General features: G+C 41.6%; 2 protein-coding genes across 7 annotated transcripts in view; one reads left to right on the forward strand and one right to left on the reverse strand.

Moving 5' to 3' along the window:
- The window catches only part of HNRNPH3 (heterogeneous nuclear ribonucleoprotein H3), a 32,007-nt gene that overhangs the window by 9,855 nt on the left and 3,126 nt on the right, over positions 1-19,026 (forward strand). For 3 of the 6 annotated variants that reach the window (XM_068196858.1, XM_068196856.1, XM_068196857.1), the window contains exons 1-3: positions 17,257-17,417; positions 17,953-18,091; positions 18,638-18,780. In XM_068196858.1, the coding sequence (XP_068052959.1) occupies positions 17,300-17,417; positions 17,953-18,091; positions 18,638-18,780 (400 nt within the window). In that variant the 5' untranslated portion in view covers positions 17,257-17,299. Of the gene's footprint in view, positions 1-17,256; positions 17,418-17,952; positions 18,092-18,637; positions 18,826-19,026 lie in introns of those variants that run through there. The other 3 variants (XM_068196855.1, XM_068196854.1, XM_068196853.1) reach the window with 2 other exon arrangements.
- Positions 2,802-15,394, reverse strand: PBLD (phenazine biosynthesis like protein domain containing). Its single transcript, XM_068196851.1, has 9 exons — positions 15,246-15,394; positions 13,146-13,245; positions 11,375-11,473; positions 10,731-10,840; positions 10,568-10,597; positions 9,953-10,041; positions 8,683-8,855; positions 7,826-7,888; positions 2,802-3,053 (listed from the first exon to the last, which is right to left on the reverse strand). The coding sequence occupies exons 1-9, from the start codon at positions 15,327-15,329 to the stop codon at positions 2,941-2,943; spliced, it is 861 nt and encodes a 286-aa protein (XP_068052952.1). The 5' UTR covers positions 15,330-15,394; the 3' UTR covers positions 2,802-2,940.

Consider the following 19,026-nt stretch of genomic DNA (forward strand, 5'->3'; position numbering starts at 1 on the left):
TTTTTTTTTATACTTCTGGGAAGGTTCCTTCTGTTCCCTGCATGTTTCCCTGTCACTCTGATGAATACTGAGACAAAGAAATCTTTCCTTTCCCAGAAATAACTGCCTCATCTGTTGCTAATTTCCCTTCCTATCCCTTATGGAACACATGGCTCCTTTCTATGACCTCTTGCTGTGTGCACATTCATGAAGTCTTTAATTTTCTCTTCTTGCAAAACTTTCCAAATTTAATAACAACTTTTAATCTATGTTTTCTGTCTATTCTCATCTAAATAATGCAAAAGAAATACAAAGTATTTTTATGATTCCTCTAAGCAAACCTGTTAAAGGGCTTATTGAATTACTCCCATTTTCTTTACATCCCTTTTAGCTCTACATTCATTTCCATAGCAATAAATTGGTATGGTTTCTGTTGCTCACTAGTTTCCTGTTTTGCCTCCTTTCTCAAGGCTATGTGCTTTCCTCCTGACCCCTACATGAGCTGTGCCTCTGCAGAGGAACATGCCAAAGAAGCAAAATGGCATTTAAATGTTCATGTCTGGGCTGCTGGATCTAGCCACGAATTTACTCCAGCCTTACAGTGGCCTGAAGCTTCTGTTGGACACTCTCACAATAAATAACACTCAAGTGCACAGGAATTTTTGGAATTGTATTTCCTTTCACGTAATTTGCTCTTGGTTCAACACATCTCTATGCCACCAGTCTTAATTAGGAGAGCAGCACAAAACAGTTCTCCAAATCCTCTGCACCATAAACACTAAACAAATCCTTTGCAAAAAGATGTGAAACAAGTTCTAAATAAAATTTCTTTAAGTTCACCACCTATTTTTTTATATTGGAAGACAGAATTTGTCACAACAACTGACTTCCTTTACTGCTAACTGAAAATGTGCAATACATTAAATAAGTCTTAGTGAATAATCAGGATCACCAGGTCAGCTACACAATATTTCATGAGAATAAAGTTGCTCCTCAGAAAATAAGTGCTCTTTTTCTTGCCACTCTCAGCAGCCTTACTTGTTTTGCATATGGTTGCATGTTTCATTAGCAATCTTTCTGTAAATGTCTGCAATTAGACAATGATGATTAATAAAATAACTCCTTTAAAGCTCCATTTAGGCAGCAGAACTGCACAATCAGGTATAATTAATTCATCATTAATAAATCATGGCTGATTAACTAATATGTTGATTACAAACACATTACTGCATAGCCTCCCACCTGAGCTCTGGTGATTTTTCTGTCTTGATAAGAAATAGAGACAAAGCAGTGGTAAATGATCAAAAAAATGCTTTAAGCAGCAAAGATATTAGTTTGGTCAGGAAATTTAGCTAACAAGTCTCTTTGAAATGTATGGGCCTTGTTCATTATTAGTCCTCTTGAGTAAAAGAAATTATTGTACTGCCTATTTGTTAAATGTGGATGGGTGAACAATAACTGGTTCTTTAGTTCACTTCTACTCCTAAGGAAGGCTTTTTTTCCACAAGCCTCTCTGATTATGGGCCAGATTCAGTCTTTGCCTAAGCCAGCAGGAAGAATGAAATGCAGCAGCACTGCTGCTCCAGAAGGTGCACGTCCCCTGCAGCCAGGGAACAATCTGAGCTGTGGGGAGAGGAGGCCAGGGCCAAAGCTGCCATAGCAGCCGTGCTGCCGCCACAGCTGCGATCTGCACCTGATCACGAGTCCACGTTTATAAATCATACTGCAGCTCCACCATCTTCAGCAAGACTGAATACAGGACAAGAACGTGCATTGCATTTGGAGACTCCTTTTGCTTGCCACCTAGCCCCTGAGCTGAGTAGTGCACTTAAATCACATTTTTTTTGTATGTTCTTTGTAGCTGCAGGAGAGAGAACTTTCTACTTAAATTAAGATTCTCACACTGTCTCTCACTTGTCCAGCTACTTGGACTTAAGATGCAACTAACAAGTTCTGATAAAATTCAAAATAAATGGAAAAAAGGGAACTTGGCACAACTAAGTTCCTGATGATTTATAACAGCATGTTCCCAACTGTTCCCATAGTATTAGAGTGTCTTCTGAATTCACAACACGTCACCCTGAAATATCGCAAAGAGCTAAAGCAAAGCTTAAGACAGAGGTGACTTGAAAGGGAAAACAGTAACTGAAAGTTCCACATTCCTAACAAATCCAGTGAAAGACCACATCATGGTGAAAAAATCTGAAGCATTACATTTCATGAAGATTATAGAAGAAACTTTCAGTTTAGGAGAAATTTTTCAGGTTTTGATAAATAATTGACATTTCTGTAACCAATAAAGTTTTCTTTCAGATCCTAATTAGCTTTATGTGCATCACAAGGTCAATCTGTCAAATCTTTCTTCTAAACCTTTAAATAAAAGTATTGACTAAGCAGCAGTGCTATGATCAAAGGCAATACCATTCGACTTTGAAAAATACTGTTCATAAAAGACAACCACAAGGCACATTCCTAAACCATTTATAATTTTTCATATTTTAATTCAAGTTAATGAATATGGCCACCATTTCCATATATAGCTGAAAAAATATAATTTTTTTTTTAATTAGTTCAGATTTCATGAAAAATTATCCATATGGGAAAAGCTTGATTATCAAACAGATGCTTACAGTTTAATCCAGGAAGCAGTGAGGGATTTTAACATGGAGTTTGGAAATAAAGAGAAGAATCATTTAAGAGCAGAAAAACAAGACAGATGTACTCTAACATTTTCATTGGTCAGTGTACATAGGAAAGGGCAAGATGAAGTGAAGAATACTGAGGATCTTGAAGAACAGAAGTGAGTACTTTCAAGCAATTTTTAAAAATGGCCAATGAGTAATCAAAGACTTTTGAGAACAGCAGTAATTCACTGCCTAGAGCTGAGATAAAATGAACATAATCAGAGTAACATAAAAATTAGTGATTAGTGAGGGGAGAGGGAGATTAGTGCCAGTTCTTTCAGAAAGTCAGGTTTCCTTTTAATACAACAGCAGTTTGCCCCGCAATGTCAACTCTTCTGTCACTGCGCACAGAAATCTTCAACTCTCCTCCACGGCAGGAACATTGAAAAGCTAAACAGAAACAAGAACCCAGAGTCAAAAAACTAGTGTGCATCACAAATTATTTAGAAATCCACAAAAACTCGGGGAAAGGAGGCTTCTGGCTCCAGAAAGCAAGCAGCACCAGGGACACCCTGGATGAATTGCCTTTAGAGATGAAGGTCAGCTGAGGGTGTATTTCCAACTAGACCTTGCCTATTGAGTCTGACAAAACTGCTACTTAATACAAGTGAGGGGTAGTTTGCTTTGTTGTAGCAGTTTAAGTTTCTTCCATGTATCTAAGAAGTCTTGAATTCTCCCTTCATGGGATACAGTTTTTGGAGGGAAGAAAGGAAGAACACCAAGTGTTATCTGCATGAGAATGAATAACCATTTTACTGACACCGAACACCAAAAGTTGATACTGCACTCAAAGAATGTGCCTGGCTAAATGGTAATAAACTCACAAAGGCAGTGGGAAAAGTCTACAAAGAAACATAGATGCTGCTTCAGCTGTCAGAAACTGACACCAAATTCTTACACAGGATGCAACAGACATTGATTTATAGAATCTTGAAGATATAATTTAATACAAGTGGATAAACGTGAAGTAGAAACAGCCTTCTGCTTGTAATTCTTTGGAGAACCAAGCTTGTGCCTGAACTGTTGAGCTGTACACAGGTGGGATGATGTTCACCCAGCATGTGGAGTCTCTAACTCATTTGAGCAGTCTCATTTCAGTTGCATGACTTGACCAGAAAATGGTCTGGTTCAGATGGCATTTAGAAAAGGTTTGAGTTTCAAGCAGTGTTGCTTTTGTGAAAGGCTCTAAATGGATGAAGAGGCAATAATGTTCAATCTCCTTATTCAATGAACTTCCAACTGCTCCACAAGTTGTCCAAAGGTACAGGGCACATTTTTCCTCTCAAACCCACAGTTTATAAATTGGGTAGAGATTGTATTCAGATCCCAGCAGAGCACAGGCTCTGTGATGGCATATATGCTGTACGCTTTAAAACTATTTCTCAGGCACTGCTGCTAAGAAAGCTTTTCTTTGATCCGATTAGATTCTCAGACAAAGCAAGCACTCCAAAAGAGTGGAAACAGGAGCTATTTAGAGATTGAGATTGATACTTTCTGTTCTTTTCCATTTATAGAACCATGGGCTGTTTTATACTTGTCAGAACATCACCTATGAATGGAGTAATGCTTCAACTGAATATTTTAGACTCTTAGAAGACTCAGGCCAGCTAAAATTGATCAATTATTATTGCCAGACGTAGAGACACATCTAAGCTCTTCCACTCCCACATGATAGCAGATTGAAATAAAAGAGATTAATTATTTCAACTCTTCAAAGGTTGGATGGGTTTGGCTTTTTCTTCTTTAGATGTCCAAACTCCAGCTCCTTCATGTCAGGATTAATGAGATTGTTTTGATATTGGTCCATTTTATTTTACTTTTAAAGAAACTTCCAAAGTAGAAGAAAAAAAATTCACAAAGGAAATTTTTAGACAAGCTTATATAAAAATAATACTTGATCTATTCCTTCCCTTACACAAAAGCACTGATATGCTATGCCCAAGAGTAAACAGGCCTGCATGGAACATTTCAGTACCTAGAGGATTTCATTTCGCAGCCTCTGGAGGCATTCAGGCATCTGAAGCACACTCACCTTTTAGATCATAAAGTTGTTTCACACCTATTCCATGCCTGTATTCACCAGGAATACCACCTACTCTACATGGATTTTATATGTATTTTCTATGAAAACAAGTATGTGCAACTGTACAAACAACATCTAACAGCTGACCTCACAGTGCCCTGGGCTCCTCTGTGGTTAACCTGACACACAGGAAAGTCTGGGAGCAGCCACAAGGCCGGGGAGGTTGAGTAAGCTGCTATCACAGTATCACAGCCCTGCATCCCCACATCAGCTGGTGGCCTTGTACAAACTTTATCCTGCTGTTCTGGAGCTTCTCACCAGCCTAGATGGAGCTCAGTGACCCCTGCTTAATGAATTTAAGGACTAATGGTTTTTCTTCATAATGTCATCAGAATGACATCAATTCAGGAACAAGTGACACTCTTGTAATAATACCTATTTTGTCTGAATTTCTAAATCCTATAGAGGAATGCATTTTGTCCTTAACCTAAGTGAAGTTCTCTACGACTTTTTTTTATCCTAAGAAAAAAAGGTGGATAAATCTGGTGATTGATGGAGGGAAACACCTCTCCTTTGAAGAAATGTCACTCTTGTGCATAAATCTGATGTTGTCAATCTATGTGTTGGGATTACTTGGAAAAGATGAAAACTGCAATGAAAACTCTTGACTTCATCAGAATTCAAATTAGCAAAAACTTAAATACAGGTAGATTCATTGGACCTTAACAAAATTTCTTCTGTCTTTTTATGTATTTTGTTGTTGTGGGTAACGTTGGCGGTAATTTTTTGTTTCATTTCTGCCCCCCAAAAAACAAGCCTTAAATGCTATAAACCTGTTCTGTACTGGAAGGAATCAGAGAAGTTAAAGGCAGTAACAAGAAACAAATTTTCCCACAAATAAATACAGTTGTCCCAAGTAAACTGGCATAGCAAGACTCCCCTAGCTTAAACTGAGATAAACACTGTCCTGGATACCTCTTTCTCATCACAATAATTTGGGAAGTCCTCTCTAATTTGTTTGGTTGTATGGAATTCTTTATCCACGTTTATAAACATTACCTTAGAAATATGACAACTGTGTGAAGGGCTGGATACACAGACAGTTGTTATACACTGCATTCACAAGCAACTGTGAAAGTCTATACATCTGAGAGATTATAATTTGTACACATTGCAGAGACTCCTCAAATGAAAGAAAGGCAAGGACTGATACAAAACCCTGATTTGAACAAGCAGCTTAAATTCAAGGACATGGACCCAGCTTCAAGAAAAGATCATGAAGTATTTCACCTTGTGAAAGGACTGGAAAATTCTCTTTGTAGTCGGTGGAAGTGGCTGTTGTTTGAGAATTTAGTCTTAAAAAAGTAGGAAGAGAACCCAAACACAGGAAATTAAGTCCGATGCTTCAGCAGAGCTGCAGCTGACCTCCTCCTAAAGGCCTCAATAGCCAGAGAGATCTGACACTAGATTTCATGTTCCACATTTATATAATATTTTATATGTAATCTATTTGGGAACTAACAGATCCTTCATTCTATGGAAGAAATTCTTCCTTTATTCTTGCAATAAAAAGTATCGGATATTACAGAAAACACCACAGAGATTTCTAAAAAGTCCAAAGATGCTCTTATTTATTAATACTTGCTGATATGGAATGTCCTTGAATGCCAGCTATCTTTTCCAAATAATCTCATTAGTAGTAGAATTTGCCTAGTACTACCTGATACCTCTCAAACAGACACGTGTAAGGAAACGTTATTTTCTCATAAACATACATCAAATTATCTTGTCCTATTTAAAATAGTTTTGTATGACTTCTACCACAGAAGTTTGAGGATATATATGGCATGGAATATGAATTTAAAAAAACAAAAAAAAAACCAAACAAAAAAAAACCCCACAAACCTATCTTGTGGACAGATAGGACTTTTTTTGTGCTAAACACATTTAGAGAAGCTAATTACAGTATCAATTTCCCTGGCTGCTTGAGCTAGTTTTTCTCAAAGCAGAATAGGGACAGTACATACAAAATACATGAAAATGCAAAACAGGTAGAAAGTGTCAATTGTAAGTACAGACAGAATTCCAGTCTATTTGAGTACTTAAAGAAGCAGTGTCTGTAGATGGTATTTAACCATTAACATCTAAAAATATCAAAATCTCCTAAGAAACAGCCAGTCCATAACAACACATTATCAAAGACAGTTTTTCATCTTCAGAAAATACGTTGAGATTTCCCCCCATCCGCCCAGCATTATTTAAGCTATCAAAGATATTGTGTGGTGTAAATGCAAATACAAGATCTTCAGGACAGAATGTTAAATCTTTCCTTCAGTCCACAATGGAGAAGGTCCTGTTTATGGTGGATCCTTTAAAGACTTACCATCCTGAAGAAAATCCATTCTGAGATTCATTTGACACAATACAGAAAGGCTTATATTCAGGCTAGCTGTTTGTTTGGAAAAGTGTTCACTTTTATGGACAAAGAACCTCATTAGATTAAGTATCCAACCTCTGTTCTAAACTAAATGTGACCAAAGGCTTGTATGCAGAATTGCCGCCTGTCCCCTCTTGGGGAACCAGGTGGGGGATGAGGGTATTTTGCATTGCTTCTCTTGTTCTTCTGTTCTCTGGCAAAGCACTAGAAACAGGAGTCAAGGAGTCACCCAACACCTCCTCATATAGCACTGTCATACGGTAACAGTTTCTCTTGGCTTTTTCCACCATGTTCTTAAGTTTCTTGCTGAATAACATAGATGTGATCTAATAAGCATATCTCATTGACTGAATCAAAACACCTAAACATCCCCTGAGGTACCCTAAGCTTCAGTTAGGATGAAAGGTCATGAGAACTAAAATCCAAAAGCCAAGATCAAAAACTGTCAGCACAAAGTTATGATCCAGAAACGAACACTTCAAACTCCCTGGGGCATGATGTGTCATGGTGGTGGATAGGAAAGAAGGCAATTTCTCAAAGATTACCTCACACACAAAATATTACATAATATTCTATTCATCTTGAGGAAATGGATAAGGAGTTATTGCTATAGTTTGGATTGCATTAGTAATACAACTTTCTCTTTTCTATTGAGTAGATTTACATAGATGGACAGCTTTGTAATAAAACAGTTTCTCTTACCAAGCATTTCTTTCTTCCCCAGTTGCTCTGACCAGTAGCTGCTTAAAACAGCATGAGCAGATCCTTAAAAAAAATGGAAAACAAAGTACAGAATTAAATTATAATCACTACTTTACAAAATAAGCATAGTCAAAATGTAAATATAATAAATCAAGTGCCACGTGTCTTTAGGATAAAGAACCCTAAGAGTTTGCACAGCAGACAGAACTTAAGGCTTTATAATTTCAGTTTATGGTAAAGCAGTATTACTTCCACATCCTCTAGCTTCAAAGGAAATCTTGCTAGGTGAGGGCATCATCACTAGCTACAATACTCAGCTGACTAATAATTAAATTGTACCTAAGCAAAGAACACCATCGTGCAGCAATCATCAACACACTGAGTGCAACATCAGAAGAACAGGCAGGAACACGCCTTGCTGCCCTAAGCATGCTCAGCTCTCACAGGCCTGAGAACAGCAGCAGTGTCACGAAACTAGGGAAGATCTCAGCTGAAATGCATGGAAAAGAACCCAAACAAAAATCCAAAGCACCTCAAAAAAGAACACCAACAGAAGAGGACACAAATCTCCACTGCAATACTCATCCAGTACTGAACTAGTCTCTCACTTTTATCTAATTGTAATACTTGAGGGAAAAGACCTGAAAAAAACACAAGAATATCTGGCCTAATGACAATAAGAAGCTGATTTGATTTTTTCTGAATGAGTTGGCCTCAGTCATAAAAGTTTTTCGTTTAATAAGCACTCCTGCTATCCATACAAACCAGTAATTTATGAGAGACTCCAAAGTACAATTTTAATAAGAACCTTTTAACTGAACTGAAACAAAAGTATGAGCTGCTTATCATACACATACCTGTAACAGGGTCTTCCAGAACTCCATACCAAGGTGCAAAATATCTGGAGTAAAAATCATGGCCTTTTCCACTGGAATTTCCCTTAACAGTGAGTATGAGTCCTTTCACTTTTCCTGTCTTTTCAGCTGACAAAAAGCGTTGTGCACTCACTTTCAAGTTTTCCAACACAGACCTTGAATATAATTATGACATTTTAATAGCCCATATTCTTCATTTTATATGAATGTAAGTACTGAAAAGAAAAAATAAAGCTATAGAATCATGTTCTCTACAATTCAAAACCAGCTCTAAAATATTAGAGGAGACAAGTTCCCTAGCATTGTCCTCACAATGGTATTGGACAGAAAAATCACCTTGAATCTCATGCATTCTGAATGAGCAGAGAAAAAACATCAAGCCATGCATTTCATTTCCTATTTATCTCTCTGAAAACAGAGCATCCTGAAATATTAGCCACCAAAAAAAAAAAAAAATCACACCTTGTTTCAACATTTTCATCATTGAAAGAATTATTGCCTCACTACAGAATGTACCAAGTGCTCCACCTCCTTTCAGAGCAGGTAAATAACTAATGCCATTCGGGCCTTCATGGCATCCTAAAGCAGTCCACAACTGGCTGACACCTCCCTACAAAACAGTCTGAAAGAGTGAAATAATAAGAACTCAGCCGAGAATATTTCTTTTTCCCCATTAACCCAGACTTTAACCATTAGTTAGGCCAATCTTCAAGTTTGTAATAATAGTAATTTGGCCTGATTAAAGAAGTTATGTTTCAGCAGTATATACCTAAATCATACCTGAATTAACAAGGAAATTCAGATGAGATTAACAAATGCTTTGGAACAATTTGAATTGGAATTTCCTCTCTAAAGCTACTTATGGTGCTGTTATGCATGTGTAATCAGATTACAGTGCAATGGAAGTAAGAATCCCTGGCATACTGTCAATGTGCCCTGAATTGAAGAAGGACTCCCAACTTCCTGCCACGTTACTGGATCATCTTTAGACTCAGATGGATGAGAAAAATACACCATCATTAAAACACGTCCTTCTCTTGAAAACAGGCTTCAGAATGACCTTACTCATCTTTGCAGCTTCAATAAGCTCATATTAAAAGATAAAATAACCCCTTTACACAGAAATTTAAATCAGAGGTTTTTAATCTCCACCTGATTTAAAACTAGATAAAAGAGCCTAGTATGTAAGGAATAAACAGGCCAACTCAATGTCTGCATTCTTGATTAAAACAATTACAAGAGTGTAATATACCTCTCATAAGTATCACTGAGGCGGACCAAGAGTTTCTTCGTGTCAGGAGAATAACGGACATCTTGAACAATCATGTCACCAACAGCTGCCTGGGGGGAAATGTAGAGACAGAAAAAAACCCAACATCACTTGAATATAAAGTATTATTTCCTTAGTATTTCTGTAGAGCGCATTCCCTGCTAGAAGAGGGCTTATGCAAGGTGTTCCATGCAACTCTCAAGTAAAGGCAAGAAAAGCAAATGCATCAAGTGTGTGAATGGATAGGGGTGAGTTACAAGCCCCATATATGTCAATATGGGAAGAAATCCAGGACCTAGAGGAGGGCAAGGACACAGACTGCCCTCTTATGCACACAAAAGGCTGAAAATGCCATTGAAATAAATATTGACTCTTTGGTCAATGGAAATGGGAGACACAGGTTCAGCTGCAGTACTCTGGAGAATTCCACCCCCTGACCTACTCAGTCATTACTGAGAGCTTTGAAGTTTGGTGTTTCAAATTCAGGAGTACACCGAGCAGTGCCTTGTCACCATTTTTTAGCCATTTTAATACATAAAAATAAGCAAAGCTATTACAAATATTTTTTCTAGGACAACTGATGGATTCTTCTTTTACCTTTATTAATTCTTCTACTTCCTTAAGTTCCTGAAGAAAAAAAAATACAGGCACTGTAAAAACTGTAATATATATGTATGCATCTATGCAACTACAGACAGACACATATACTGACACAGACATACAAACTTGAAAGCCTATCATGAATAAAATTTGGACTAACCTGGGGGTAGGCTGTGTAAAGTGGCAAGTCCAGGACAATATGATCTTTCACTTGTCTGGCCTTTAATTCCCCACTCAGTGTCACAAACGTGAGAACTGAATTTGTATTTTCTAGAGAGAGAACGTTGCAACATATTCAAACATTAGAATTTTAACCTGAGTTATCATAGTCCTGGGAGTAGCTCAGTAGATTCAGAAAAAGTTAGTTATACAGCCCAAATATATCTAGAGCAACACTGTATTCTGGGCAAAATGCCCAACTAACTCAATAAATCCGCTGAGGCTAATAAACACAGCAATTGTCAGGGAATCATTCCTGCATTTGCCTAGAATGAATGGGAATGTCCTTTTAACAGAAAGAGCAATATTCCCTATTCATCAAATCCTACTGTACCTCTCCCAGATGACATTTGTATATTTAGCACTTTCCTTACACAAGATTCCAGGGCATTGGAATAAGAGGGTAGGCATCAGACTACAGCCTTGTAACTACAGAGCAGTAGTAAAAGGCAATATCCAGGGTAACTCCATTTGGGTTCTATAGATGCTCTGAATGTTTAATTGCCTTTGTTTTAAAACAACAGAGACGTTGATTAGAGGTAAATGTTCTAAAAAACTACAGTAACACATAGGTTGCAAACCTACTTTGTACGTGAAACAACACAGCAGCTGATGCAAGAGTAGCATGACCACAGAGAGGAACTTCATTGGCTGGAGTGAACCATCTGAGCCCAAAGCAGGAACCTTGAAAAAATAAAGTTTATTTAGTGCTATTAAGTGAAAGAAGTCTATATCTTCACTTTATCTCAATATATATAGAGTGATGATGTTTCAGTGAATCAAAATGCATGTTGCAATCAGCTTTGGTCCTAAACACACTTCTAGGTACACGTTTTGACTGATTTTTCAGAATAGCTATCCCTTTTGAATTAGGTCAACAACCTTTGCATGCTGCACAGATTTTTCTTCATCCTTAACAGGTCTTATTTAGAAGATAAAGCCCCCATGTCCATGTGTATTACGAAATCCTACAGAGGCACAGTAATGACCTGCAGGCCAGGTTACCATTTAGAGGCCATAGGTGGCTTTGTTGGTATAACAGAACCTGTACTGAAGTTAGCTCAGTTATTAATTATTTTGCTTAAACCACCAGTTAAGTCTGGTAAAATCCTCTAATGTCTACTAACCCTTCATTTCACTAGAAATCATATTTCAATTTGCTATTTACAAAAATTGAAACACACATGTACGATACTTGGTTTCCTGTAACTTTTGCACATGCATTTCAAGTGAATAATTATCATACAAACACAACAATAAGTGAAAAAGAAAAAAAAAATTAATACAAACCAGACTTGTCATTGCTACTATGGAAAATGTGTGCATTAAAGTCAGTCCCCTCTAATAAAAACAAATAAAGCCCTGTGGTGGAACCTAATGGCCCCAGCAGTGAAGTGCTGTGAGGGCTGGCCCAGCCCCAGCCCCAGCCCGCTCCGTGCTGTTCATGCACTGCTCCAAGTGGAAACTGCGCCTGGGAGCAGGAACGAAGGAGTCCATGCACGTGCCTTTGTGGAGACAAACGTGACCACAACAGCTGCCTGCACACTCCAGACATACAGCTGGACTTGCACTGAGGGGACACTAAGTACGCCCACAAATTCATATGTCCCTAAAATAACAGAGTTGATTGGTTTGCTTTTTACTTTGATTAACATTAAATTAAACGTACTGATCATGCAGGCCTGCAGAAACATAGGCTGTGTCCAGGAGCCCTCACTAGACCAATGCATGTTCTAGAAGCAGATGATAAATGACATTCTGATGTTCCTGGCTCACTCCCACTGCCCCTCAGCACACACAGCCTCAGGTGCAGCTGAGTGACCAAATTCCTTTGAAAGAACTGTGCACCCCCTGGGCAGCTGTGTGGGTCTGAGGCCACAAAGTAGCCCACTAGTACCAAAAGCACTATAAGGATAAAGAAGCTGGCATTTTGTATGCTGCTAGATATGGATGACTTGAAAAGAAGTCTGTTAAACATATTGGCAAAGTGCTAATATGAAAAATGAAAAGTACTGTAAGTTCTTGCTCCAAGCAATTAGTCTAACCCTAAAATAAATTCCAATTTATTAACAGGAGCAAGCAATTATACTTACTACTAAACTTAATATTTTGAATTACAGAGACTGTACAAAATCCTCCTCCCTGAACAATCCATCAAACAACAAAGATGATAAAACATGACTCCTTAACCTAGAATCTAAGTCCAGACTAGTGGATGAGCCCCTTGGCTCGCACCACCACACAACTGCCAAGTGAGCAGATTCAGCAAACTGATTCAGCTGAAAGTTAATCCACAGAGTGAGTCTGGATGAATTGTGCATTTGTCTGATGTTTTCTTGTAAGCAGAATCACTAACTTTTGGTAAAGTCATCTCCAGGTTTCAGTTTTCTGATGAAAGCTGTTTCTGAAAGGTTCATTTCTGTTGCAATTTTTTGGTGCAAATCTTCATCCAGGTCCTGGGGATGACATAACAAATCCAGTCAAGAGCGGGCAAAAAATGCAGAATCAGACTTCCTGTCAAATACAGTTATTTAATTTTCTATTATAATAAAACACAGATTCAGTTTTAATTCAAAATAATCTCTGAGAGTAGAAAAAAACTTTTAAGTGAGACAATACACTCCCTCAGTAGGAACTGAGAAGAGACAAACTGGAAAAAAAATAAATGAAACTGCTGGAGCTCCCTAAGCCCCTGTGATTTAAGCCAGTGGACATTGATCCCGAGATACACAAGCCCCAGGGATTGTATAACATTCTCCTTGGCCCATGTTCCACTGCTCTTTCCCCACGGTTCTGCTGACTGGCCAGGTTTGAGAATCTAATCTTCCAAATACTGAAACTCAAGTGAAACAAAGTACTAAAGGGACCTGGTCAGGTCCAGCCTCTGAGAGACAAAAACGTGTCCTTTTAACTTGAATGACTTTAACAACTAACCTTTTTCAGCCAATCATCCCATACTACAGCTACAAACCAATATCTGATTAGTACACTAGAGCTGTACTCGCAGACTGATTTCTGTACAGTTAAACAACATTCTAACGTTTTCCAGGACAGTTACATTCCCTTAATCCCAGGAAGAGTTCTGTCAGTTACTGTAAAGATCCTAGACCAGAACAAAGGCCAGTAAAAATGTTACTAAAATAACCTTTCTTTTTTTTAATAACATGGAACTTTATTGAAATACTGCCATCCTGTGGCACCTCTGAAACACAGAAAGGACTGGTTTTGCCATTCTTGCATTTCTCCTGATTTTTTCTGTAAAGCATCTGCTGAGACTCTGGAGGGAGCAGAGAATAGCTGTTTTGCATGGCTGCATCACACTTTCTTCAATCTCAGAATAAAATGCTGAATTAGGACCTCGGCTTTAGCTGTCACACTGAAGCCTTTACTTCCAGGAACTGTGGAAAAATTTAAACATCTGCATCCCAAAATCAACATGCAAGTAAGGTGGCTTCACAGTATCTTGATGTAATAAAGTAAAACTAATAAAAAGAACAATTAGAAGCTCATAATGTCAATGCAGAGATCATTTTGAGAGTATTTAGATTTTATGGGGCCAAAAATATGTCTGAAGAGAGATGTTCCCAGTCATACCTTTGGCTGACCTGTTAAGTAGGCAACGTTATATGAGATTTAGACAGACTTAGGAACCTCTACAAAGGATTCATATTGGCATTACAAGCTGTTGCCATTGGCTACTCTACATAAATTTTCATATTTACAATTTTAATCAGGAGTTACTACACAAACAATACAAGGCCTGTAAGTTTCTAATCCATCTTGACAATTCTTTTCGTTAGAAATCGGTACCAATTAGTACCAACTGGTCACAACACCCTGATGAGGAGGATAACTAGTGTCAACTGCACCAAAACTACCATGCAACACTGAAGCAAAAAAACCTGGTTGTTTAAACTAGGCTAAAGCTGAACCCAACACACTAATGGCGAAAGACTCACATCCAGGTCCATACCTGCTCTTTTTCTTTCCAGGGAAAGAGGAAAAATTCAAGGAAAAAAGGGAGAAAACCCACGCCAAAACCAAACCCCTTTCTACTGAGTACTGATTCTGTTTTACAGCATTACTTTTCAGATTTCACTCTCAATCCTTCTTAATTCTTCAGAATTTGTATTCTGAATTATTCTTGAAGAAATGAAGCCATTTCTCTGAACTCAATATAAATCCAGTCTATTCCTTAACAAAATATTTTTAACAGCCCACAAAAAAATTCAAACGTTGTCTTGTATGACACCGTTTTGATGAAAAAAAAAAAAAAAAAGAACACCCCTGTGCTAATTTCTCTGTGTTCTTGTGCCACAGCAAACAAGTCTGGAAAACAGAAGTCTCGAGTAAAGAAAGCAAAGTCTAATGCAGTGCTGAGTGCTCAGGCCAAGTACAGAACGGCAAATGCCATTGCAGTCCTCCAAAACACAGCTGGGTTTTTTTTTAAACTTACATTTTCGAGTAGACAAACTGCCGCAGGATTTCCAGAAAACGGTCGGCTTGTAAATGCATCAACCGTGAACACTGGGATGTGCATTGTCGTGCGCAGCGGTTCAGCTGCAGGCTGCGCCGGGCCAGGCGCTCTGGGACCGGTCTTAGCCGAGCCGGCAGCACAGCTCCAAGGGAACGCTTTCCCGGCGGCAGGCGGAGCCAGCGGCCCGCCCCGCCACCTCCCGGCCCCACACGGACGGAGGCTCCTTCCTACCTCCCTGCGCTGATTTTTTGGTTCTCTTTGTTTAATTAAAACACACGTTTTAACCTCCCTCACCACCAGCCCCTGAACGCCTCAGCGCGCCCCTTCACCACAGCGCCCGGCCCGGTGTGCCCCGCACTGAGGGAGGCGGGATCCTGCCCGGCTCGGCAGGTTTGCTGAGAAGACGTGGGCAGCAGCCATCACAACCACATGCGCCCACACCGGGCAGCCTTCCTCATCCTCATCCTCCCTCCCTCCCTCCCAGAGCTGCGCCGAGGCAGAGGGACGCGCTGAGCGAGACCAGAGCGCGCTCGGACGCGCGGCCGTGAGGCGAGGGCGCCGTGAGGCGAGGGCCGGGCACGCGCTCGGGCGCGCGCGCGCCCCACCCCCGCCGCGGGCCGCGCTCGCTCGCGCTTGGCGCCAAAACGAGCGGCGGCGGCCGCGTGAGCGGGGCGGGAACGCGCACGCGCCCGGGCGGCCCCTCAGCAGGGAGGCGATGGCGGAACGCCCCCCCCCCGGCCCGCATGCGCCGTCGCTCCCCCCGCCCCCTCCCCCCGCCAGTCGCGCGTGCGCGGGAGCCGCCCCGGCGGGTGTGAGGCGGCGCGGGTATCGCGATAGGCGCGCGGCCCGGACGCTCCGCTGCCCGTGGGCGCTGCGCAGGTGTGGGCCCGCCGGACGGCTCGGCAGTGAGCGAGGAGGCGCGTCCTGCCCGGTGCGAGCGGCTGCCGGGGCACGGCCAGGGGTGCGCGAGAGGCTCGCGGTGAGCGGAGGGGGCGAGCGGGCCGGGCGAGCGGCGGCGGGGCCCGCCCGGGCGGTTCGGCGGGCGGAGGGTGCCGGCGTTGCGGGCTCGGGGCCCGGCCGGTGCCGGCTCGGGCCCGGCGCGCGCCCGTGGGCGGGGGAGGGGAGGCGGCGCGGAGCCTCGTTCCCGATCGCGGCCGCCATTTTGAGCGGTGGAGCCGAGGGCGGCGGCGGCCCCGGGAGAGCGGCGGCCGGGGGATCCTGGGGCGGTGAGGGGGCACGGGCCGGGCGGCGCGGCGCAGCACAGCCCCTCCGAGGCTAGAGGTGGGCAGCGGGACGCGGCGAGGGCTGCGGGGGAAGCGGGGCGGGCGAATGGCGGGCGCCTCGGGGAGGCGCGGTAAATGGCGGCGGGGAGCGGGCGGGGGGTCAGGGCCGCGGTCCCGGGGGGACGGCGGGAGGCGGGATCGCGATGGCTCGGCGCCTGGCGCGGCGGCGGTGGCGGCTCCCTTTGTGGGCCCGTGGCGGTGCCCCCCTGCGCACGCCCCAGTCGCAGGCGCACGCCCCCGCCGCCCCCGGCTGAGGGCAGACAAAGGAAGGCCTTGTGGCTCCAGCCCCTTCCTCAACTGTTGCGCTTCAAGGGAAAAAACGACCGAAAGAACGAAACCCACGAAGCTTTACGGAGCGGATGTGGAATGTACTCCGAGTAAATGCCAGGCTTTATGTGCCCTGCCTGCCCACGTGCTGCCCGCCGTCTGCGCGGTGCTCCCAGCAGCAGCCCCGGTGGCGGGGCCTCAGTCCCCCGGTGGCGGGGCCTCAGTCCCCCGGTGGCGGGGCTTCAGTCCCCCGGTGGCGGGGCTTCAGTCCCTCGGTGGCGGTTTAGGTCCCGCTGGCATGTGTTTAGATTCCCAGTTTCAAATCCGGAACAGAAATAAAGCTCGTGATCCATCGTGTTATCTAAATAAACAAAATCTTAACAGGTTTCTTTTTAAGGGCGGGACTTAGGCATGGACGGAAACTCAGGGGGGGTTTTATTTCTCTTTTGTTGGGGTTTTTTTAGGATTTAAATTAAATAAAAGATGGACTGGAGTGGAAAACACAATGGGCCCAATGATACAACCAATGACGGAACAGTGGTACGACTCCGAGGCCTGCCATTTGGTTGCAGTAAAGAAGAAATTGTTCAGTTTTTCCAAGGTACCTCCAGTATAGTCGAAGTGTAGTGGGTTTCTTTAGAGGTTTTTTGTATCTTTTACGGAATGTTTTGTACATGTTTAATAGCTGTTAATGGGGTGGATGGGGAGGGGTTCTGTAAAACTAGTTTATCTTAATTAAGATTTATGCCCTGTAAATGAAGCACAGATAACTGTAGCTATAGTAGAACACAAAATGTACCTGAATTTGTCGAGGTGGGAAACCTGCCTTGCATATTGGGGTAACCTGAATGTTAGCATTTGGATCAGTAAAATTGCTTGATTGGTAGCTATATTCCCTTTGTGTAACTGAGGTGGTTGCATTTTTGTATAGTCTAAACAGAAAAAAGAAGTACGGCTAAATCCATAAATGTTTAATGAAAGATCATGGGCTTGTATTGTTGGGTGTTGGGGGAAACAAGGTGGTTTTATTTTTCGTTGTTGTTGTTTAGATATGCTTTAAGTATTTGCTACAGATGGGAATGTTTCAGCCTTTAACACTGTTCCCCTTGACGGGGTTATTTGTCCTTGGGTTAAAGGGTTGGAAATCGTGCCAAATGGGATAACATTGACGCTGGACTACCAGGGGAGAAGCACAGGGGAGGCCTTCGTGCAGTTTGCTTCAAAGGAGATAGCAGAAAATGCTCTGGGGAAACACAAGGAAAGAATAGGGCACAGGTGGGGATGGAGAGTTTGGGATGGTGTTAAATCTTTATTTTTTGGGGGTTGCGGGTCAGTAATGCTTTTGGGGGGTTGGGGAACATTGGGGAATTGGCTGTTTTTAAGAATTTTTATAACTGATCCTAAGTTAACTTGGGAAATACAGTAGATTTGGGGGGTGGGGGAGAGAGTATTGCACTGGGTAGTTTGCTAAACTCAGAAAATTGTTTCAATCATGCTCGGGCAGGGTAATTTGTGATAAATGCTACTATAGCCAGATACTGTTTTTCAACAGTATGTTTCTCATACTGGAAAGACATGTTTTAAGCTTAATTTGTACAGCTAGAATTTTCACATAATAATTTTTGCCACTTTAAAGTGGTTTTTTTTTTAATACACTTAAGATTCTTACAGTTTTGAGGAGAAACTTAAGTTGTATAGTATTTCTAGTTACTGCTATTGGCTTGTACATTTAGCTCTAGAAAACGTAGAATGGCCTTTTGTAAAATTCACACTGCTTCTGCCTGTGTTCTTACTAGTACCTTGAAAATCCTCTTTTATTAGATACATTGAAATCTTCAAAAGTAGTAAGAGCGAAATCAGAGGATTCTCTGACATGCCAAGAAGAATGATGGGACAACAGCGACCTGGACCATATGATAGACCATTAGGAGGAAGAGGGGGTTATTATGGAGCTGGGCGTGGAAGTATGTATGACAGAATGCGTCGAGGAGGTGGTGGATATGACGGTGGTATGTTCATCTAATGAACACAGGTTCTCTTGGCAGTTTCATGTTTCTGACATACTTGTCAAGAAATAAGAAATGGCAGTAGCTGTAATGCCCATTAGGCTGGATGTATTTATCTGAAAAAAAACTTTTAAAATATCAAAACATGTGGCTGAGTATTTAAGATGAACATTAATAATAAGGGAGTTATTTTCATTAGAATCA

Source organism: Anomalospiza imberbis, chromosome 8, assembly GCF_031753505.1.
Source record: "Anomalospiza imberbis isolate Cuckoo-Finch-1a 21T00152 chromosome 8, ASM3175350v1, whole genome shotgun sequence".
In the NCBI taxonomy this organism is placed as follows: Eukaryota; Metazoa; Chordata; class Aves; order Passeriformes; family Viduidae; genus Anomalospiza; species Anomalospiza imberbis.

What these genes read in the sequence shown, in the direction of transcription:
- PBLD (XM_068196851.1), bottom strand. Translation starts at nt 15,329, where the DNA reads ATGCACATCCCAGTGTTCACGGTTGATGCATTTACAAGCCGACCGTTT. An exon ending in TTTACACAGCCTACCCCCAG is followed by an intron (nt 10,598 to 10,730) that starts GTTAGTCCAAAT and finishes TTTTTTCTTCAG; the next exon opens with GAACTTAAGGAAGTAGAAGA. An exon ending in TCTGGAAGACCCTGTTACAG is followed by an intron (nt 7,889 to 8,682) that starts GTATGTGTATGA and finishes ATTTTTTTTAAG; the next exon opens with GATCTGCTCATGCTGTTTTA.